Source organism: Pristis pectinata, chromosome 33, assembly GCF_009764475.1.
Source record: "Pristis pectinata isolate sPriPec2 chromosome 33, sPriPec2.1.pri, whole genome shotgun sequence".
Classification (NCBI taxonomy): domain Eukaryota; kingdom Metazoa; phylum Chordata; class Chondrichthyes; order Rhinopristiformes; family Pristidae; genus Pristis; species Pristis pectinata.
The window spans coordinates 15,821,661-15,840,530 of record NC_067437.1 but is presented as its reverse complement, the minus strand read 5'-3'; the positions used below and the strand labels follow the sequence as shown (position 1 = coordinate 15,840,530).

Sequence of the window (18,870 nt, the reverse complement as noted above, 5' to 3'; positions counted from 1 at the left end):
CAGAAGTGATAATCCATTTTCCCAAGCAAATAAACCTCGCCTCCTGAAATGACTTGGCCTCTGAATAGCCATGTCACCTTTACAGAAAAGGCCAGACCAAAAGTAGGGAGGGTAATGGAAACAGACTCATTAACAAATGACGTGCTCAGTGACTCAGTAACTCTCAGACATCCATCTCTGTTTAAGTTATTTGATTTTGCTTAAAGGGGGTCATAAAAGTGACAAAAAGCAGCATATCTTACCGTGACTGCATCCAACCTTTCGGCCAGATAGGTTTCACCTCAGTTTCCATAAAAGCCTTCAGATAATCCTCCACCGACTGTGACTTGTTTTGCTCCAGTTCATAACATCCCAGCTTTATCTTCACCAGATTACACAGCAAGTCCCTGATGACAGCAATGATAAAGAGACTGTTGTCAGAATCTTGGTAGTTTAGGTCAATCACCTTGCACTGTTTGTTCTCTCTTTCCCCTTTACCTTAATTTCTCATATGATAGCTGGATGTTTGCCCACTCATGAGAAATTAAGTTTGGTCAAATAAGCCCAGGCTATCCAATCTTTCCTCATAACTAAAGCCCTCCATTCCAGGTAACATCCAGTGAATCTCTTCTGCGCACTCTATATTGCTGTTACATCCTCCGTGCAGTGTGGAAAAGAACTGTACACAATACTCCCAAGTGTTTTTCTAACCAATGTTTTTGTACAGCTTCAACATAACAGCCCAACTCTTATACTCAATGCCTTGGCCCATGAAGGCAAGTATACCAAATGCCTTCATCACTACCCTATCTACCCGGGTTGCCACTTTCAGCGAGCTATGAATGTGTACCCCAAGGTCCCTCTGTACCTCAACACTCCTGAGGTCCCTGCCATTTACTCTATATGCACTACCAGAATTTGACTTCCCAAAGGGCATCACCTCACACTTGTCTGGATTGAATTTCATCTGCCACTGCTCCACCCAACTTTCCAGCTGATCTTAGTCCTGCTGTATCCTTAGATAACCTTCTTCACTGTTGACGAGTCCATCAATTTTTCTGTTGTCTGCAAACTTACTAATCATACCACCAACATTCTCATCCAAATCATTTATATATACTATTTGGAATACTGTGCGCAGTTTTGGGCCCCACATCTTAGGAAGGATGTGCTGACGTTGGAGAGGGTTCAGAGGAGATTTACGAGAATCATTCCGGGAATGAAAAGGCTTAAGTATGATGAGCGTTTGTCGGCTCTTGGACTGTACTCACTGGAGTACAGAAGGATGAGAGGGGACCTCGTAGCGACATTTAAAATGTTGACAGGTAAGGATAGAGTAGATGTGGCTAGGCTGTTTCCCTTGGTGGACAAGTCCAGGACCAGAGGGCACAATCTTAGAATTAGAGGGTACAGTTTCAAGACAGAGATGAGGAGAAATTTCTTTACCCAGAGGGTGGTGAAATTGTGCAACTCCTTGCCACGCACAGCAGTGGAGACCAGATCGGTGGGGGTGTTCAAGGAGGAGATAGACAGATATCTAAATAGTCAGGGTATCAAGGGATATGGGGATAAGGCTGGAAAATGGGATTAGAATAGTTTTTTTTTCTCTTTTTTTTTCCCCACCCCATTTCTTTTTCCCTTTTCCTTGGAGCAGACTCGATGGGCCGAATGGCCTGCTTCTGCTCCCTTGTCTTGTGATCTTGATCTTGTGATTATACAAGGTCCCAGCACCAATCCCTTCAGTAAACCACTTGTTACAGATTTCCAGGCAGAAAAACACCCATCCATCCACCAGTACCACACACCTTGGATGTGTTGTGCCTTCACCTTCTGGACCAGCCTACTACAAGAGGCCTTGTCAAAATCCTTTTTGAAGTCCATGTAAACCACATCTGCCTTCATCAAGTTTCTTAGTTACCTCCTTAAAAAAATCAGCTTTGTGAGACATGATCTCCCCTGCACAAAACCACATTGACTTCTCCCAATCAGTTCCTGCCTTTCCAGGTGAACATAAATCCTGCCTCTCAGAATCCTCTCCAACAACTTTCCTACCACTGATGTAAGGCTCATCAGCCTGTAGCTTCCAGGCCTAGCTCTACTGTCCTGTTTGAACAAGGGGACAGTAGCAATCCTCCAGTCTTCAGGTACCTCACCCATAGCTAATGAAGATGCAAAATCCTCCAAAAGAGCCCCAGCAATCTCTGCCCTTACTTCCCACTGACTTCTTTAAAATTCATTATTTAGGACGTGGGCATCAATGGCAAGGCCAGCATTTATTGCCCATCCCTAATTTTCCTTGAGAAGGTGGTATGGTAATTGACCTCCTTGAACTGATGAAGGTTCATCAACAATATACTGGGTTGGAGTTGCAGGATTTGGACCCAGTGACAATGGAGGTGCAGTGATGCATTTCCGAATCACGATAGTGTGCAACTTCGAGGTGAACCTCCAGGTAGTAGTGTTCCCTTATTCTACATCCTTTGGTGGTAAGGTCACATGTTTGGGAGGTGCATCAGAGTAACCTAGGTGAGTAACTACAGTGCATTTTGCAGATGGTACACACTGTAGCAACAGTGCACCAATGGTGAAGGGATTGAATGGTTAGGGTGGTGGATGGGAGAGCCAATCAAGCAGATGATTTGACCTGTAAGGTAGTGAACTTCTTGAGTATTATTAGAGCTGCACTCATCCAAGCATGTGGAGAATATGCCATCAGATTCCTGACTTGTGTCTTGTAAATGGTGGAAGGGCTTTTGGGTGTCAGGTGGTGAGTCATTCACCACAGGATACCCAGACTCTGACCTGCTCCGTAGCCACAATATGACTCAAACTTCTGAGTTTCTGGTGAAAGGCAACCCCTAGGATACTGATGCTAGGGGACTTGATAATGCTATTCAACATCAAGGACAAGTGGTTAGATTCTCTCTTGTTGGAGACAGCCATTGCCTGGCACTTTTGTCCAGGCTTGAATGTTGTCTAGATCTTGCTGCATGTTGCAATGGACTGCTTCATTTGCTAAGGAGTTGCAAGTGGAATGGAACACTGTGCAATGAACATCTCCATTTCTGACCTTACAGCAGACAGAAAAAATGAATAATCAGTTCATTTTCAAGGTAGCATGGAATCACTAGCAGAACGTGCAAGGGTCATTGAAAGGGACAAAGTTCTCAAAATGTACTATGCATTAAGAGGCCAATTCCAGTCTCAAACAAAATTCAGATTAAGGGGAGAAATTCAAAGACACTGTGAGAATTGTGAAGCTTTGGAATTCTCTATCCGAGAGGGCTTAATGATCAGCTAGGTCCAAGACTGAACTAGATGGATTATCTGGCATTAAGGGAAATTGGGATTCACTGCAAACTGATGTAAAGGTTCAGGCAAGTTTCACTGAATGGAAGAGTAGAATAGATGGGATGTTCTGGAGTGTCAGTTTAGATTTATGCTGGCTTTGGAAGAGGACTTGAACACATAAAATTCTGGTTCAGAAGCAAGGAAAACTCTTGGTGTCAAAAGTGCAAAATCTACCAACAACATTCTTGACACCTAATTTGTATAAAAGTGCAGAAGCTAGATATTGTGGCCCCATAAATGTTAAGAATTGACTCTATGCCAGACAGAGTGAACCAAGTCTAGAGAAAGACTTCCACACATCACCATAAACTGGAATTACATCACAGTGAAAGGTTCAAGATTAGTGTGTTAACAGATTTAGTGGTGACCTACGTCTTGAATCACTACATCTTGTGGAGTATGATAAACAGGTCTTCTTAAAGATTAACTAGTGGCTGTATAGAATCTGTGCTTTCTCACTGGACATAGCTTGTGTCATTGTATTTCCATTTCATCCAGTAGGTGCATAAGCTGCTAAGACAGAAGAGGAGTTCTAATAGAAAGAAGAGCCTCAATAACAGGAAGCATTTGATGTTATTCTATTGAAAGGTATTTTCTTTCAACAGCTGCAGCTGCATCTTTCTGGACAGTAAGAAACACATATTGCCCAAGTTATGCAACATCAGTTCCTCTCTAGTCCATTTAGTTGAACTCATTGCATCCGCTGCATCAAAAATAGGAACCGATGCAAATATACTGAGCTTCTGTGAAGGACTACGAGGAAAGAATGGGGGAGGGAGACTAGTTGCATTGGGGACACGTGTGCTGGGCAGGGAAATGTTTAGGTATGAAGAGCAGTAAGGGTGAACATCTCCATAGCATCAATGATGAAGTTGGGGGATGGTGGGGGTGGGGGTGTTGCTGAATCTTGGTAGCCAGTCTCAGGGTTTACTGAATCTTGGTAGCCAGTGGTGATAGTCACTTCTTGCTTAATTGTTTATTGGCAACCTTGGTGGCTTTGACAGAAGTTTCTTTCTTAATAGCTGACTTGATCACACCAGCAGAGGGTGGACATTTTGAGTTGGATCTGAGGTAATACGATGCTGAGGTTGAGGAAGGAGATGAGCTTGTAAACGAGAGAGAGAGAGAGAGAGAGAGAGAGAGAGAGAGAGAGAAAGGAAGTAGAATAGAAAATGGACATATACAAAATAACATTAAAGACAAAACAGAAATAATAAAAAGGATTAAAAAGTGACTCATTGGCTTACTTTTCTGGAAGATGTCTGGCAGAACATTAATAGCAAGATAAAAAAGAAATATCATATGAAAAGTAGCCACAGGAAAACATGGCATAAAAGCAACAAGTACTGTTATATCCATAATGGGACAAAGGTAGGATTACTAGATAATCCACAGAAGAAGAAATAAATCTCAGGATGATGTAGAAAATTTGAAATTGAGTAAAAAATCTATTACCAATAAGATTGCCCATCAACATTAGTCTAGAATTAATAAAAGTCTGACTGGTACATCAGGGTCCTTTGCTATTTTACTTGGTAAGGCTTATCAACGACTCTGGTCGCACACATGGTTCAATCATAACTATCCATGAAAGCCACTCAGTTGTACCAAACTATTGCAAATACAGCAGCCTCAGCACCGTCTGTTCGGAGCAACTAAGGATGGAGATTAAATGCCAGAGACATGAATACTCTTTTGAAAAGTATGTGAACTAGAACTTCATGCACAATGAGCCTAACGCACCAGAGCAAATAACTCGAACAGTTTTAATTTTAACAGCTTATGAGTGGGGGTAAAAAAAATCTAAACTTAACCCTGCCAGTTAAAACAAAACTGAAATAACTATTTGGATATGTTCCTTGTGTAGTGCTGAGTGTTCAGGTTAACCCTTTACTGAGTGAAATCCAGGGTGCTGTATTAACTGTTTTCAATGAGCTGGTGAAGTAGCAGGACACTCAGCCCAAATACATGAAAATCTACAATGACTGACACAGAAATGAGAGTCCTACTGACTAGTGGATCTATAAATTTAGACCTATTCAGAGATGTTTATTCTGACTATTTAAAATATGAGTTTTCCTATCATTGATATTTGAATGCAACTTTAATAGTAGAGTTGGTTGCAGAAGGATTTAACTACAGTTTTGAGAGATTTTAAGCTTCAACACTACATTATTTTCACTGGTAGGAAGCTATAAGTAGAATAAATTTATAGCCATTTTTAATTATGTGGAAAAAGGAATTTACAACAGTAAAAATTCAAGTGTGAAAGAGTATTAACAGGAGCATTTGAATCACTAAGGCGTGATTTGAATCACGGACCAAGTACTGGTAAATAGGATTAGAATGAATGGGTACTTGATAGTTGTCACGGATGGGGTGGACACGTTTCTGTGCTGTATGACTATGAGGAAATGAAACTATAGAGGAAGGAAATGTTCATAGACAGTAGATTTTTTTAAGCAATGTTTTAAAGTCAACCTTAAAAATCACCTGGTTATTTTCATAATAATTCTAAATCTGTACTAAAATTAATCAACTGACTGGTAACAATAATTTCAATTCTCTTTTTGCCACTTCTGCTATCAGCCGTAAATCAGGACATGAAGGGCTCTGCTGTGTACTTCGCATTATGTCATTTCCAGTGAATGCACAGGGAGATAAATTTAGAAGATGCAAAAGAATAAATTAGAATCAATTAATATAACGTTTTGGTTATATTACATTAATCGAGAGGCTTGTCCAGTATGGGTCTCTTTGGAAATTAACTCCGTTAAAAAATTTTCTATTATTTCTCTGCTTGGTTCTCCACTTCCTTTATCATTAATTAAACTAACAGATAATTTAGTAGTTAAACGTGCCTTGAGGATTTGGTTACAATTTAGAAAATATTTTGGTTTATTGAGTTTTTCTTTGTCCAGTCCCATTTTCTCTAATTACTTTTTTAAACCTTCTATGACTGATGTAGTTTTTAAAGAGTGGGACAAATTAGGTATTACTTGTTTTCAAGATCTATTTGTTGGAGGAAATCTTTCTTCATTTGAATAATTGTCTACCAAGTATAATTTACCAAAAACTCATTTTTTTTTAGATATTTACAAATTAGAGATTTTCTTCGATCTCAATTACATTCTTTTCCTTTGTGTCCCGATAAGAATTTATTAGATGTAATTTTTAAGTTGGAACCTAGATAAAATTAATCTAAAAGTAATCCCACTAGATAAAATTAAAAATGCTTGGGAACAAGATTTGCAGATGTCAATTTCCGAGGAAACTTGGAATGAAATTTTCATTATGTGCTTCATCATTATGTGCTTCATCATTATGTGCTCGTCACTCTCTCCTTCAATTTAAAGTGGTCCATAGAGCTCAGTTGTCTAAAGATAAACTATCCCGTTTTTATTCTGATATATCTCCTTACTGTGATAAATGCAATAACGGAGTGGCTTCCTTAATTCACATGTTTTGGACTTGTCAGAGTCTTAAAAAAATATTGGACAGAGGTCTTTCATACTTTTTCTGTACTTTTTAAAATAAATTTTAAACTTACTCCTTTGACTGCACTATTTGGATAAAAAGATATAACTTTGAAGGCTTCTGATTTACATAGTCTGGCTTTTATTTCTCTTATAGCCAGGACAGCAGTATTGCTTAAATGGAAGGAAGCTACTCCACCTATGCATGTTCAATGGTTACGGGATGTTATGTCATACTTGAATCTAGAGAAGATTCGCTGTTCAGTTTTTGAATTTAACCTAGACTTTCAAACCCTGTGGGGACCCTTTTTGAATTATTTTCAAAATCTCTGATTTGGGGACTAAAACGCAGATATTGGCTGACACTGTTATGTTTTTTAAGGTTTTTCCTTGCTGTTTCTTCTATCCAACAGCTTCGGGTTTTGGTAGTGGGGGTAGACTTTTTTTTGTAATAAAATACTTCAATTTTTTCTTATTAACTGATTATTATTATTAAGATTATTATTCTTATTAACTTATTAACTGATTATTGATTTAGAGCATTGTAATCCTAAATATGACTTAATACAATGTATTCAGTAGTATTTTTACTTTCTTTTTTGATGCATGTACTCTGTATTTTTTTCATGGATTTAATAAAAATATTGTAAAGAGAGAGAGAGAATCAAGTAATCTTACAACACAGAGAGTAGCCATGTAGCCCTCAGGATGAAGTGCCATATGTTTAAAATTTAGCATAGAAACGTACCGGAGACATTTTGGAAAAAAAACAGAACAACTTATTCAATGTCAAAAACAAACTGATTGCTGCTTATCAAAGCATGTGTACTGTCCAGTGAACTTGGTCACTGGAGGAAGAAATGCCTGATCATGTGAGCTCAGACTGATACAAGCTATGAGTTGCATTACAACCCATGTTCAATCCTTTTTTTTAAATTAACTATCTGCAAATGCATACTTGGGAAAAAGATAAGTTAGTGCACCAGTGCAGTGCCCAGGTCAAACTTTAGCCCATCAGCCTCTCCAAAAATTGTCAAACTATAATAAAATTAATTCATCTGATATGCATCTCAGATACTGGTGCAGATCAGTAGCAGTATTAAATATTAACCAAGAAATAAAGAAAAATGAAGGAAACAGCTAAAACAAAAGAGATATAATAAAACAGACAACACTTTATTATGTCCAAAGGGGAATCCAAAGTATTTTGCAGCCAACGTACTATAAGCTGAGTTAAACTGGCAAAAACTAAAGAGACCAGGACAGAGGAGGCAAAGGGATTGAGAGGATGGAATTAGAGACAAATCTGAACTACTATATTCTGCATTCTCAAATATAGCTATTCCAGGAAGGTCAGAATTATTCTGTTAATTTAAGGATGACTAAGAAAATTATTTTAGGAAATTAATCTTTGAATTTGGATAAAAAAAACAGGTAAATTTTCTCATATGTTAGTTGATGGATAAGTATTGGCTATGACTGCTGAGAGAATTCCACTGTGCTTCTTCAAGATTAAAGTCTCATTGAAACAGGAGAATGTTACCTGCTTTTTGCCCCTTGGTGCAAAAGGGTGAAGGTGCTGGGTGTCAGAAGAGGTTTAAAGATTGAGACAGATATTTGTTTGTCGGGAGGTTTACGGGACAATGGTGGGGGTAAAAAAAAAAGTTGATACAAAATGCCCTACTCTACTTTTATGCTTCCAAGTAAGATAAAGAGTTTGGAAATGAATTAAAACAATAACTACATTGGGAATTGAAGTCCACGGTAGTACCAAACCCTCCACACAAAAAGGTAGCACAATTGGTTTTGACATGTTTCATTGTTTGTTTAGTTTGACTTTCAATCCTTGAATAATACTTTAAGAAGTGATTATTAACATTAGTTTTGGTTCCATAAGATCTTCTCAATGCACATAGTGATGATTATCATAATTATCAACAACAAAAATGTAAAGGCAGCCCTCAAGCTCATGGAACTTTTACCTGACATAATCATTCCAAAGAAATTTTTTCCGTGGTCCCATGACCCTTCGACCTGGCTTATCGTCATCCTCCTCTTCAGATCCATTCTTATCTCGATCCTCCTCAGATGCCATCCTGAAAAGAGACCAAGTACATCACAGAGAGCTGGGAAATGACAACTATTCCCCTACCACACTTGCATTCAAGGAGAGCTGTTGATCTGCAGTATTCACACAGGTAGCAACACCAACTCTAACCAATGACAAAGGACTAAGAGAGGAGCAGGACAAAACGTGCAGTCAGTGCATGAAAGTCAAAAGAACCTACAAATCTAGAAATCAGAAATAAAAACAGAAAATGTTGGAAGCAATCAGTAGATCAGACAGTACCTGTGGAAAGAAAAGCATAGTTAATGTTTCAGGTCTGATCTATTTTCCTTTCCACAGATGATGCCTAACCTACTGAGTCTTTCCAAAATTTTCTGTTTGCAGAGGACATGATGCAATCTAACCAAAAAAAAGAGATCTCCGAAAGTGAAACAAAGGCACTGCCTCCATGCACCTCGCCTCAACACCAGACAATAAATCGTGACTACTTCCTGGTCACACTCAAACAACCTGCAATAAATCAGAAGCAAAAAGATGTGGGATGTAGATACACAAATTACTGAAAGTTACTGGCTTTTATATCAAGGGGGCTGGAGAACAATGCAGAAAAACTACTGGTTCAATTTTACGCAACTTTGTTGAGACCTCATCTAGAAGCACTTAACCAGGACAGAAAGCATCTATGCAGAATCAGTTAATGTTTCAGGGCTGAGAGGGGTACAGGTTAAGTAACAAAAGTTAAGGCATTGTAAAGGCAAAAAACTTCCCCTTTTGTTCTTGCCTACATTTCTTCCTTTCTCTGCATCTAAAAACCAGTTTCATCTCCTAACTTCTTTCAGTGACTTTATCACTAACTTCTTCCAGTGACACATTGGCTTTGGTTCTATGGGACCTACTCAGTAGACACAGTGGTGATATTAATGTCAGTAACATTGATTCCCTTTGCCGCACACAAAAAAATGATGCTACAGTGGTCCCGCAGCCTGTTCATCACTTCGTAATACCTTCCTCACCCATGAAACCCTTCCAGCATTAGGGGTGCAAGCCCTATGTGATTTCTTCTGTCCTGAATTTAGGTTAGTAGTGATGCTTCACCTGCTGCATTGGCAGTCAAGATCAGCTAATTTATCATGGTCCTTCCAATTCCAGAATGTTACCTGACTCCATCCCTGCCTCGACCCATGTGCTGCTGAAACCTTTGCCTATTCCAGTGTTCTATGGGCTGATTTCCTATCCTTCATAAAGCTAGAATCATGTTCCAAGATCATTATCATCTTCTTCTTAAGATGGTTCCTGAGAATTGAGGATAACTTGTTTCCATTTCAGTTCTGTGGTGGCTGATAGACCAATGTCAGATCTATAGCCTGTGTCACCAGTGGGACAAGAGATGCTTGACAGAAGCAGATGGGTGAGTGAGTAGCACAGGAGGAGATGTGCTCCTTTCGACATTTTTATTGGTTTTCCACATGCTCCCAATGCAGAGACTTGAAGCTCTCAGTGCCATCCAGGATACTCCTCCATTTTGAGCAGGTGTGGTTCAGTTGGTGGGGAATATTACATTCCCTCCCCTCCCCACCAAAGTACATCCTCAGGATTTTTCTTCTAATCTCCCAGTAATCTCTTGATGTGATGGAGCTCAGTTAATTTCTTGTTTCAGGGGTCTAGTGCCGGACATATAAATGATGTGGTTTTGCCCACCAGAGACGACCGAGTGCAATTAGAGCCTCAGCTGGAGTTGATGCAATCTCGGTTCACTTCCCCTGCAGGTTGCCTAAGTCTCTGAACAAGAGGGTGGTGGGGATTACTGCTGACTGGGTGTTACTACTGTTGGGTTTGAGACTTTGATCATTGAACATACTTCTCTGCAGATGGTCAAAGACCAGGCTAACACCCAGGAGAGGGTGGTGAATCTCATCATCATTCCATGTTGTAAGAGTCCTGTTCACATATCACCCCACTAATTTACACCAGCTCCCTGCCCAACAACAATTTCATTTTGAAATCCTCATCCTAGTTTTCACACGGTGACCTATCAATGTAACTTCCCTCCAGTCCTATAACCCTCAAGAATTTTATGGCCTAGTACTTCAGCATGGTCTTTGACCATCTGCAGAGAAGTATGTTCAATGATCCAAGTCTAAAACCCAACAGAAGTAGTAACACCCAGTCAGCAGTAATTCCCACCACCCTCTTGTTCAGAGACCTGGGCAACCTGCAGGGGAAATGAACCGACATTGCATCAACTCCAGCTGAGGGAGAAAACATTTGGAAAAAGGTGTAAGGATGCACGTACTTGGCAAACCGGGCCTGTGTATGTGCTTGCAGTTCTTCTTGGTATTTTATCAGCTGTGCTGGCATCGCATTTGCCACTGCTTCCTTCAGTTTCTGTGTAGGATCGCGTAACCGCTCATCCTGCAAAGGCAACGTAGACACTGATAAAGAAATACAACTCACACTTTCATTGTGCATTTCAGGATTCGGCACACCCCACAGCATAGTCAATGAAGTGCAGTGCTTGTTGTATTATAGGAAACATGGTGGCCAATGTACATGCAGTAAAAACACACAAACAGCAAGGTGATCATGTTCTGCTTCAGTGAAAATATTTGTGGGGGTTAAATATTGTCCAGGACACCAAGGGAAATCCTGCTCTTCAAACTCTGCCTTCAGATCTGAGAAGGCTGATTGTATCTTGGTTTAATACTTTGTTTGAAAGTTGGCACCTTTGACAATACCACTAATACTTCACTGAAGTGTCAGCCTAGAGTCGAGGCCTCAAACCATTGGAATCAGGATCCAGACTGGACCCCAACCTCCACAGACTGAGAAGGAAGCAACTTTACTCTGCATAGTTTAACCTCCGTTGGTGCTACACACAACAGAGAAGAGATCATGTATCGTCTCCAGAGTTAGCAAGGTTAAAAAGGGAGAGTAAGTATAGTTCACCCCCATTTTAACATTATACATTCTCCACAAGTTTAGATAATGATTTCACTACAATTAAAGAACAAAAATTATGACATTTTATATTGCAGACAACTTGAGTCATTTGGAGGTTCTCTCCAGCACAATTAAAGCAGCTGGGAGGGTCAGACCTGGCAATATAGCACAAGTACTGTGACAAGTTTACACAGGCAGTTTCCACTATAAACGCTGACACAGGAATTTATAATGGAAAAGTTTACATTTGCAACATTGACAGGAAATATGGCTATGTCTGTAGGAGTGTACACTTAATATTTCGGGTAATTCAAATAATGCCCAAAGAACCATAGAGACTGCAGATGCTGGAATCTGGAGCAAAAAACAATCTGCTGGAGGAAGTCAGCAAGTTGAGCAGCCACTGACGCAGGGCTTCAGCCCAAAATGTTGACAATTCCTTTCTCCCCTCCACAGATACTGCTCGACCTGCTGAGTTCCTCCAGCAGGTTGCTTGTTGCCCAAAGGACCATATGTGGCTCAGGAACTTCAACAATATGGTTTGTTAAGGCCCAGGTAAAACATACTATTTGGATCCTCTGTTTGAATTTCAGAGAGCAAATGGTCTGAATAGGTGGCTTCCATAGAACCATAGAAAACTACAGCACAGAAAACAGGCCATTCGGCCCTTCTAGTCTGTGCCGAAACATTATTCTGCTAGTCCCATTTACCTAACCCCAGCCCATACCCCTCCAGACCTCTCTCATCCATGTATCTATCCAACTTAAGAGTGAGCCCGCATTTACATCAGATGGCAGCCCATTCCACACTCCCACCACTCTTTGAGTGAAGAAGTTCCCTCTAATGTTCCCCCTAAACCTTTCCCCTTTCACCCTAAAGCCATGTCCTCTCGTACTTATCTCTCCTAATCTAGGTGGAAAGAGCCTACTTGCATTAACTCTGTCTGTGCCCCTCATCATTTTGTAAACCTCTATCATATCTCCCCTCATTCTTCTACGCTCCAAGGAATGAAAGTCCTAACATGCTCAGTCTTTCCCTGAAACTCAACTCCTGAAGGCCCGGCAACATTCTTGTAAATCTCCTCTGCACTCTTTCAATCTTACTGACATCCTTCCTGTAGTTCGGCGACCAGAACTGCACACAATATTCTAAATTTGGTCTCACCAATGACTTATACAACCTCACCAAAACATTCCAACTCCTATACTCAATACTTTGATTTATAAATGCCAGGATACCAAAAGCCTTTTTTACAACCCTGTCTACCTGTGACTCTACTTTCAGGGAATTATGTATCTGAACTCCCAGATCCCTTTGTTCCTCCGCACTCCTCAGTGCCCTACCATTTACTGTGTATGTCCTCCCTTGATTTGTCCTTTCAAAATGCAACACCTCACACTTGTCTGCATTAAATTCCATCTGCCATTTTCTGGACCATTTTTCCATTTGGTCCAGATCCCTCTGCAAGCTTTGAAAGCCTTCCTCGCTGTCCACTACACCTCCAATCTTAGTGTCATCCGCAAACTTACTAATCCAATTTACCACATTATCTTCTAGATCATTGATATATACAACAAACAACAATGGCCCCAACACAGATCCCTGAGGCACACCACTAGTCACAGGCCTCCAATCTGAGAAACAACCATCCACAACCACTCTCACACTCATCCAATTTCGAATCCAGTTTACAACCTTTCCATGGATACCCATTGACTGAACCTTCTGAACTAATCTCCCATGTGGGACCTTGTCAAAGGCCTTACTAAAGTCCACGTAGATAACATCCACAGCCTTACCTTCATCTACTTTCTTAGTGACCTCCTCAAAAAACTCCACAAGATTCGTTAAACATGATCTACCACGCACAAAGCCATGCTGACTATCCTTAATCAACCCTTGGCTGTCCAAATACTTATATGTCCTATCTCTCACAACACCTTCCAATAATTTACCCACTACTGATGTCAGGCTCACTAGCCTGTAATTACCTGGTTTACTCTTCGAGCCTTTCTTAAACAATGGAACAACATGAGCTATACTCCAGTCCTCTGGCACCGCACCCATGGCTAAGGACATTTTAAATATATCTGCCAGGGCCCCTGCAATTTCTACACTAGTCTCTCTCAAGGTCCGAGAAATATCTTGTCAGGCCCTGGGGATTTATCTACCTTTATTCGCTGTAAAGCATCAAGTACCTCCTCCTTTTTAATCTCTATATGTTCCATGACACTAGTGTTTGTTTCCCTTCCTTCCATACCCACGCTGCCAGTTTCCTGAGTAAATACTGATGCAAAAAAACTGTTTAAAACCTCCCCCATCTCCTGAGGCTCCACACATATACGACCACTCTGATCTTCTAGGGGACCAATTCTGTCTCTTACTATCCTTTTGCTCTTAATATACCTGTAGAAACCCTTTGGGTTTACCTTCACATTATCTGCCAAAGCAGCCTCATGTCTTCTTTTTGCCTTCCTGATTTCCTTTTTGAGTATTTTCTTACATTTCCTAAACTCTTCAAGTACCTCATCCATTCCTAGTTGCCTATACCTGCTATATACCTCTCTCTTTTTCTTAACCAGCTCACCAATATCCCTTGAAAACCAAGGTTCCCTATGCTTGTTACCCTTGCCTTTAATCCTGACAGGGACATACAAACTCTGCACTCTCAAAATTTCGTCTTTGAAGGCTTTCCATTTACTGAGCACATCCTTGCCAGAAAATAACTTATCCCAATCCACCCTACCTAGATCCTTTCTCATTTCCAGACGTGATGGATTTCCAGTCTGATCCACAACCTAGGAATGGGGTGGGATGTTTAGAATTTGTGCCACATGAACTTCAGGCAAACATTTTCTATTCTGATTTTCGTTCCTAATTTTTGATTTTGCAATGTACAATATGTTACATTGTTGGAATTACCACGTGAGACTTGCAGGACTTCAGATTCAATTACTAATTGATAGATAAAGGCAGATAATTGGATAATCTTTGTATGAGGGACCATCTGACATTGATCAAAGCCTGTAATGCAGAACTTGTGACTCATGGATCAAATCCTGCCCATTGCATTCTGCCAGACCCCAAAGCATGTTTTATCGATTCTCATGCTGGCCAAGTGGTGGCTTCAGTTGTCATTCGGGTAACGCACAGAAGTTCAGTTTTCCCACTTCCATGGTACCTGAAGTTCTTCAAACAAAAATAGATGATAAGCAATCAAACCCATTTGGATTTGAATCTAGTTTTCAGTGTGTTAACTTGCTATTCTCAAGCCAATGTCATTATTTTTTTCCACTGTGTTTTATGGAAGGAGCAGTTTGGTTTGATGTTTTTGAGATTAATGGACTGATTTTGAGAGGAAAAGAAAAAAAAATAGTGGCTCACATTTGATTTTATCCCTTTTTTTAAATCATAGATTTTTCTTTTCCTTTCCCTCTCCAGTACATTTCCAGCGGCAACCTAATCCGTGAACCCAGTTCCTAAATTCAAGACTTCATGCTCCTGATAGTCAATTAAGCCACAACCATAGGCTTCCTGCCAAAAGACTTAATTTTGTGAATGCCTCTGACAATCTGTAATAATCAACAATTTAAATCCTTAAAAGATTAAAAACACTGGAAAACTTAAAAACAATTAAATGTTTTTAAATTAACAATTACACAGTTTTAACTCAATTAATTCAAAATTGTAAATTACCCTAAACATAACCTTTTCCTTCTATTGAAATTAATGAGTTGCTTATCCTGCACCAACCCAAATCACTATGCTCCTGTACCCAACATTATTGCAGCCACGGCCAAAGCAAGAGAAAAGAGCCAAGGCAAGGGTGACATCAATGCTGCATTTGACAGAAGGAGCCCTGTTAAAACTGGTCAATGGGAATCAAGGGAAAATGTCTCCACTGATCAGAGTCAAACCTCACACAAAGCAACATGGTTGTGTGGTTTCTAGAGAGTAATTCATCTGAGCCGCAGGACAGCTGCAGGAGTTCCTTAGGGCATGATCCAAGGCTCAACCACCTTTAGCTGTTTTATCAATGACCTACTCTTCCTAAGGTCATAAATGGGAATATTCACTGATGAGTGCATATTGTTCAATTTAATTTGTAATGCCTCAGAAAGCGAGTTAGCCCATTGCTCCATGCAACATTCAGGCATGGAGTGGAATGTGCCAAGTAACATAAGCCTCAAACAGTTGCCCCAGGAAATGACCATCATGAACAAGAGAGCACTTAACCCACCACCCTCGACATTCACAACATTATCATTGCCATTTACCACCATCAACATCCTGGGCTAAGACCAGACACTTAAGCCAAAATCAGGTCAGAGACTGTATCCTCCAGTGAGTGATTCAGCTCTAGACTTAAGGCTTACCACCATCTAGAAGGCACAAGTGTGATGGATTACTCTCCACTTCTCAACTGAGTGCAGTTCCAAGTATACACCAGAGGCTTGACACCATTCACGACAACACAGTCCACTTGATTGATACCCCACCCACTACCCAAAACATTCAGCCCTCTACAAACACCAGGGTGGTTGGAGCTTGTATCATTTACAAAATGCATTGTAGTTACTTGCCAAGACTTATCATCACCTCCCCAAACCACAATGTAAATTACTTTAAAGATGCGTGAAAATGTCAGGATCCGCGAAAATGTCAGGATCCGCAAGCTAAACACTATTCCAATTTAGAAATATCTTGCTGCTCCTTCAAGATGGCGGAGACAATTATGGATGGACAATCAAGGCTGGCTTTGCCAGTGACTCCCGTTATCTCATAAATGAAAATAAGAAACAAGACCTTTAACCTTTCACCCACTTCCCAAGGACACAAACACACAAGCAGCATTACTTGGTTCTCCACCATGCAGTATTTAGGACCCTACAGCAGCACTGTGGTTGGTGATCAAGGGTAGCATAAATGTGTTACAGGATCACAGAGGAGCTCAGGATGATGCCCAATTATTACCGAGTTCCTTGCTACAACTGCACGTTGAGTTTTAATGAGAAAAGGAAGAAGCCCAGCTCTGTTAAGCTTGAAATTCCTTCCTTTCTCCCACTTATCAGATTGAAATATCCTGATCAGCCTGGGAGTTATCAGCCCAGCAAAATTAAAGAATGTGATAAGACACAAAGAAGCCATTCAATCTGCTGTGTTTGTGCTGGCTCTTCGAAAAAGTTATCTAATCTTTTCCTCGTAACCATTTGAATTAGACCCTTTCAAGTATGAGGCAGAGAAAGGGAGGCAGACAGCACAGAGAAACCATAGAGAATCTCACTCCAAAATCAGTTCACCATGTTGGAAAACGGTGGGGTGAACACACCTCCGGAGAATCCAGCCAGAATTAAGATTACGGCAATATGGGTGTCTCAGCTGCATAAGAGGAAAGAAGCAAGTGTCCAAAGACATTACCAGTAGAGACTTGATAGCCAGTCAAATAGACAGGCACTTCTGCAGCTACAGATGTGAACCTGGATGGTGCATTCCCTCCCTGGCACCAGGATGAAGGATGTCTCAAAATAGTTGCAGGGCTTTCGAAAAGGGGAGGGTAAAAAGCCAGACATCATGGTTCACGTTGGTAGTAACGCAGGTAAAAAGAGGTACAAAGTTCTGCAACATGAATTTAGGGAGCTAAATAACGGATTAAAGAGCAGGAGTCGAAGGTTGTAATTTCTGGATCATTTTCAACACCATATGCAATGAATTGGAGGACAGATCAGATGAAAGAGATGGTGCAGAGAGGGTTTTTGGATTTCTGGATCATTGGAACCTTTTCTGGGAAGGCAAAATCTGAAACTGAACCCAAACAGGTCCAACCCTCTTGTGGAGATGCTTGCTCATGCTTTTGGTAAGGTTTAGAGGAATGCAAGCTAAATTGCATCTTTCTTAATGTAAGCAGTCTGACGAGCAAGGCAGATTCGCATGTGGGAGTATGATATTGTTGCTATCACTAGGATATGGTTGAAGGAAGAGCTGGCAATACAACTTTCCAGAGGATAGAATCTTCAGGCAAGATGGGAGGCGATGTAAAGGAGGAGGTCGCACTGCAATATTAATTCAGGAGTCCATTAGTACAATAATGAGGGAGGATATCCCAGAAAGCTCTTCAAATGTGGTCATATGGGTAGAAACAAAAAGGTGATCACTTTGCTGGAAGTATAGCACAGGCATTCAAACAGTTAGTAGGAGACTGACAAGCGGATATGTAAACAAATCACAGAGAGATGCAAGAATAATAGTTACAAATATTGGGGGATTTCAAGTTCCCCAATATTAACTAGGGTTGCCTTTGTGTGAAAATGCTGGAACTTTTAAAATGTCCAAGAGAGCTCTTTGAGCCAGTACACTGATAGTCCTCCGACACAAGTGGCAGTACTGGACCCAACCTTGGGAAATGCAGCCAGGCAAGTGAGGTTGCCGCACAATAGAATGGAGATTACATTGGAAATGATGCAGAGCAATTTTACTGGATGTTGCCCAAGATGGAACATTTTAGTCATGAGGAGAGACTGCATCGGCTCGATTTGTTTTCCTTGGGACGAAGGAGACCCCCAACTGAAGTACAGAAAATTACGAGGGGCACAAAGAGGGTAAAAGTGAGAAATTCTTACCCTTAATAGAGGTGTCTTAAATTGGAGGGCTTAAGGTATGAAGTAGGAGCTTTAAGAGTATCTGAGGAAGAATGTTTTCATCCAGAGGGTGTCTGTAATGTGGAACGCACACTGCCTAAGGGAGTGACAGAGGCTCTCATAACAATCAAGTATCTTGATGAGCATTTGAATTGCCAAGGCATAAGCTATGAGCTCAAGTGCTGGAAAATGGGGTTAATATTGATGGGTGACTGATGGTTGGTATGGACATGGTGGACCAAATAGCCTTTTACTGTGCTGCATGACTATGACTTTCATACACAACTGCCCTGTGAAAGCAACAATAAAACAACCATTCCATATGATTCCATTAATCTTCTGTCTGTAGAAATTTCACTCAAGTTCCCCTCCAGTTCTTTAGCCAACTCTCTTGAATAATTAACAGGGCCAGTGGCCCTGC

General features: G+C 40.6%; 1 protein-coding gene across 1 annotated transcript in view; it reads right to left on the bottom strand.

Moving 5' to 3' along the window:
- The window catches only part of LOC127585632 (ubinuclein-2-like), a 59,169-nt gene that overhangs the window by 23,652 nt on the left and 16,647 nt on the right, over positions 1 to 18,870 (bottom strand). Inside the window, exons 9-11 of the mRNA XM_052043245.1 lie at positions 11,168 to 11,286; positions 8,789 to 8,902; positions 243 to 386 (exon numbers count right to left, since the gene is read on the bottom strand). Coding sequence (XP_051899205.1) covers positions 243 to 386; positions 8,789 to 8,902; positions 11,168 to 11,286 — 377 coding nt within the window. The remainder of the gene's footprint in view (positions 1 to 242; positions 387 to 8,788; positions 8,903 to 11,167; positions 11,287 to 18,870) is intronic.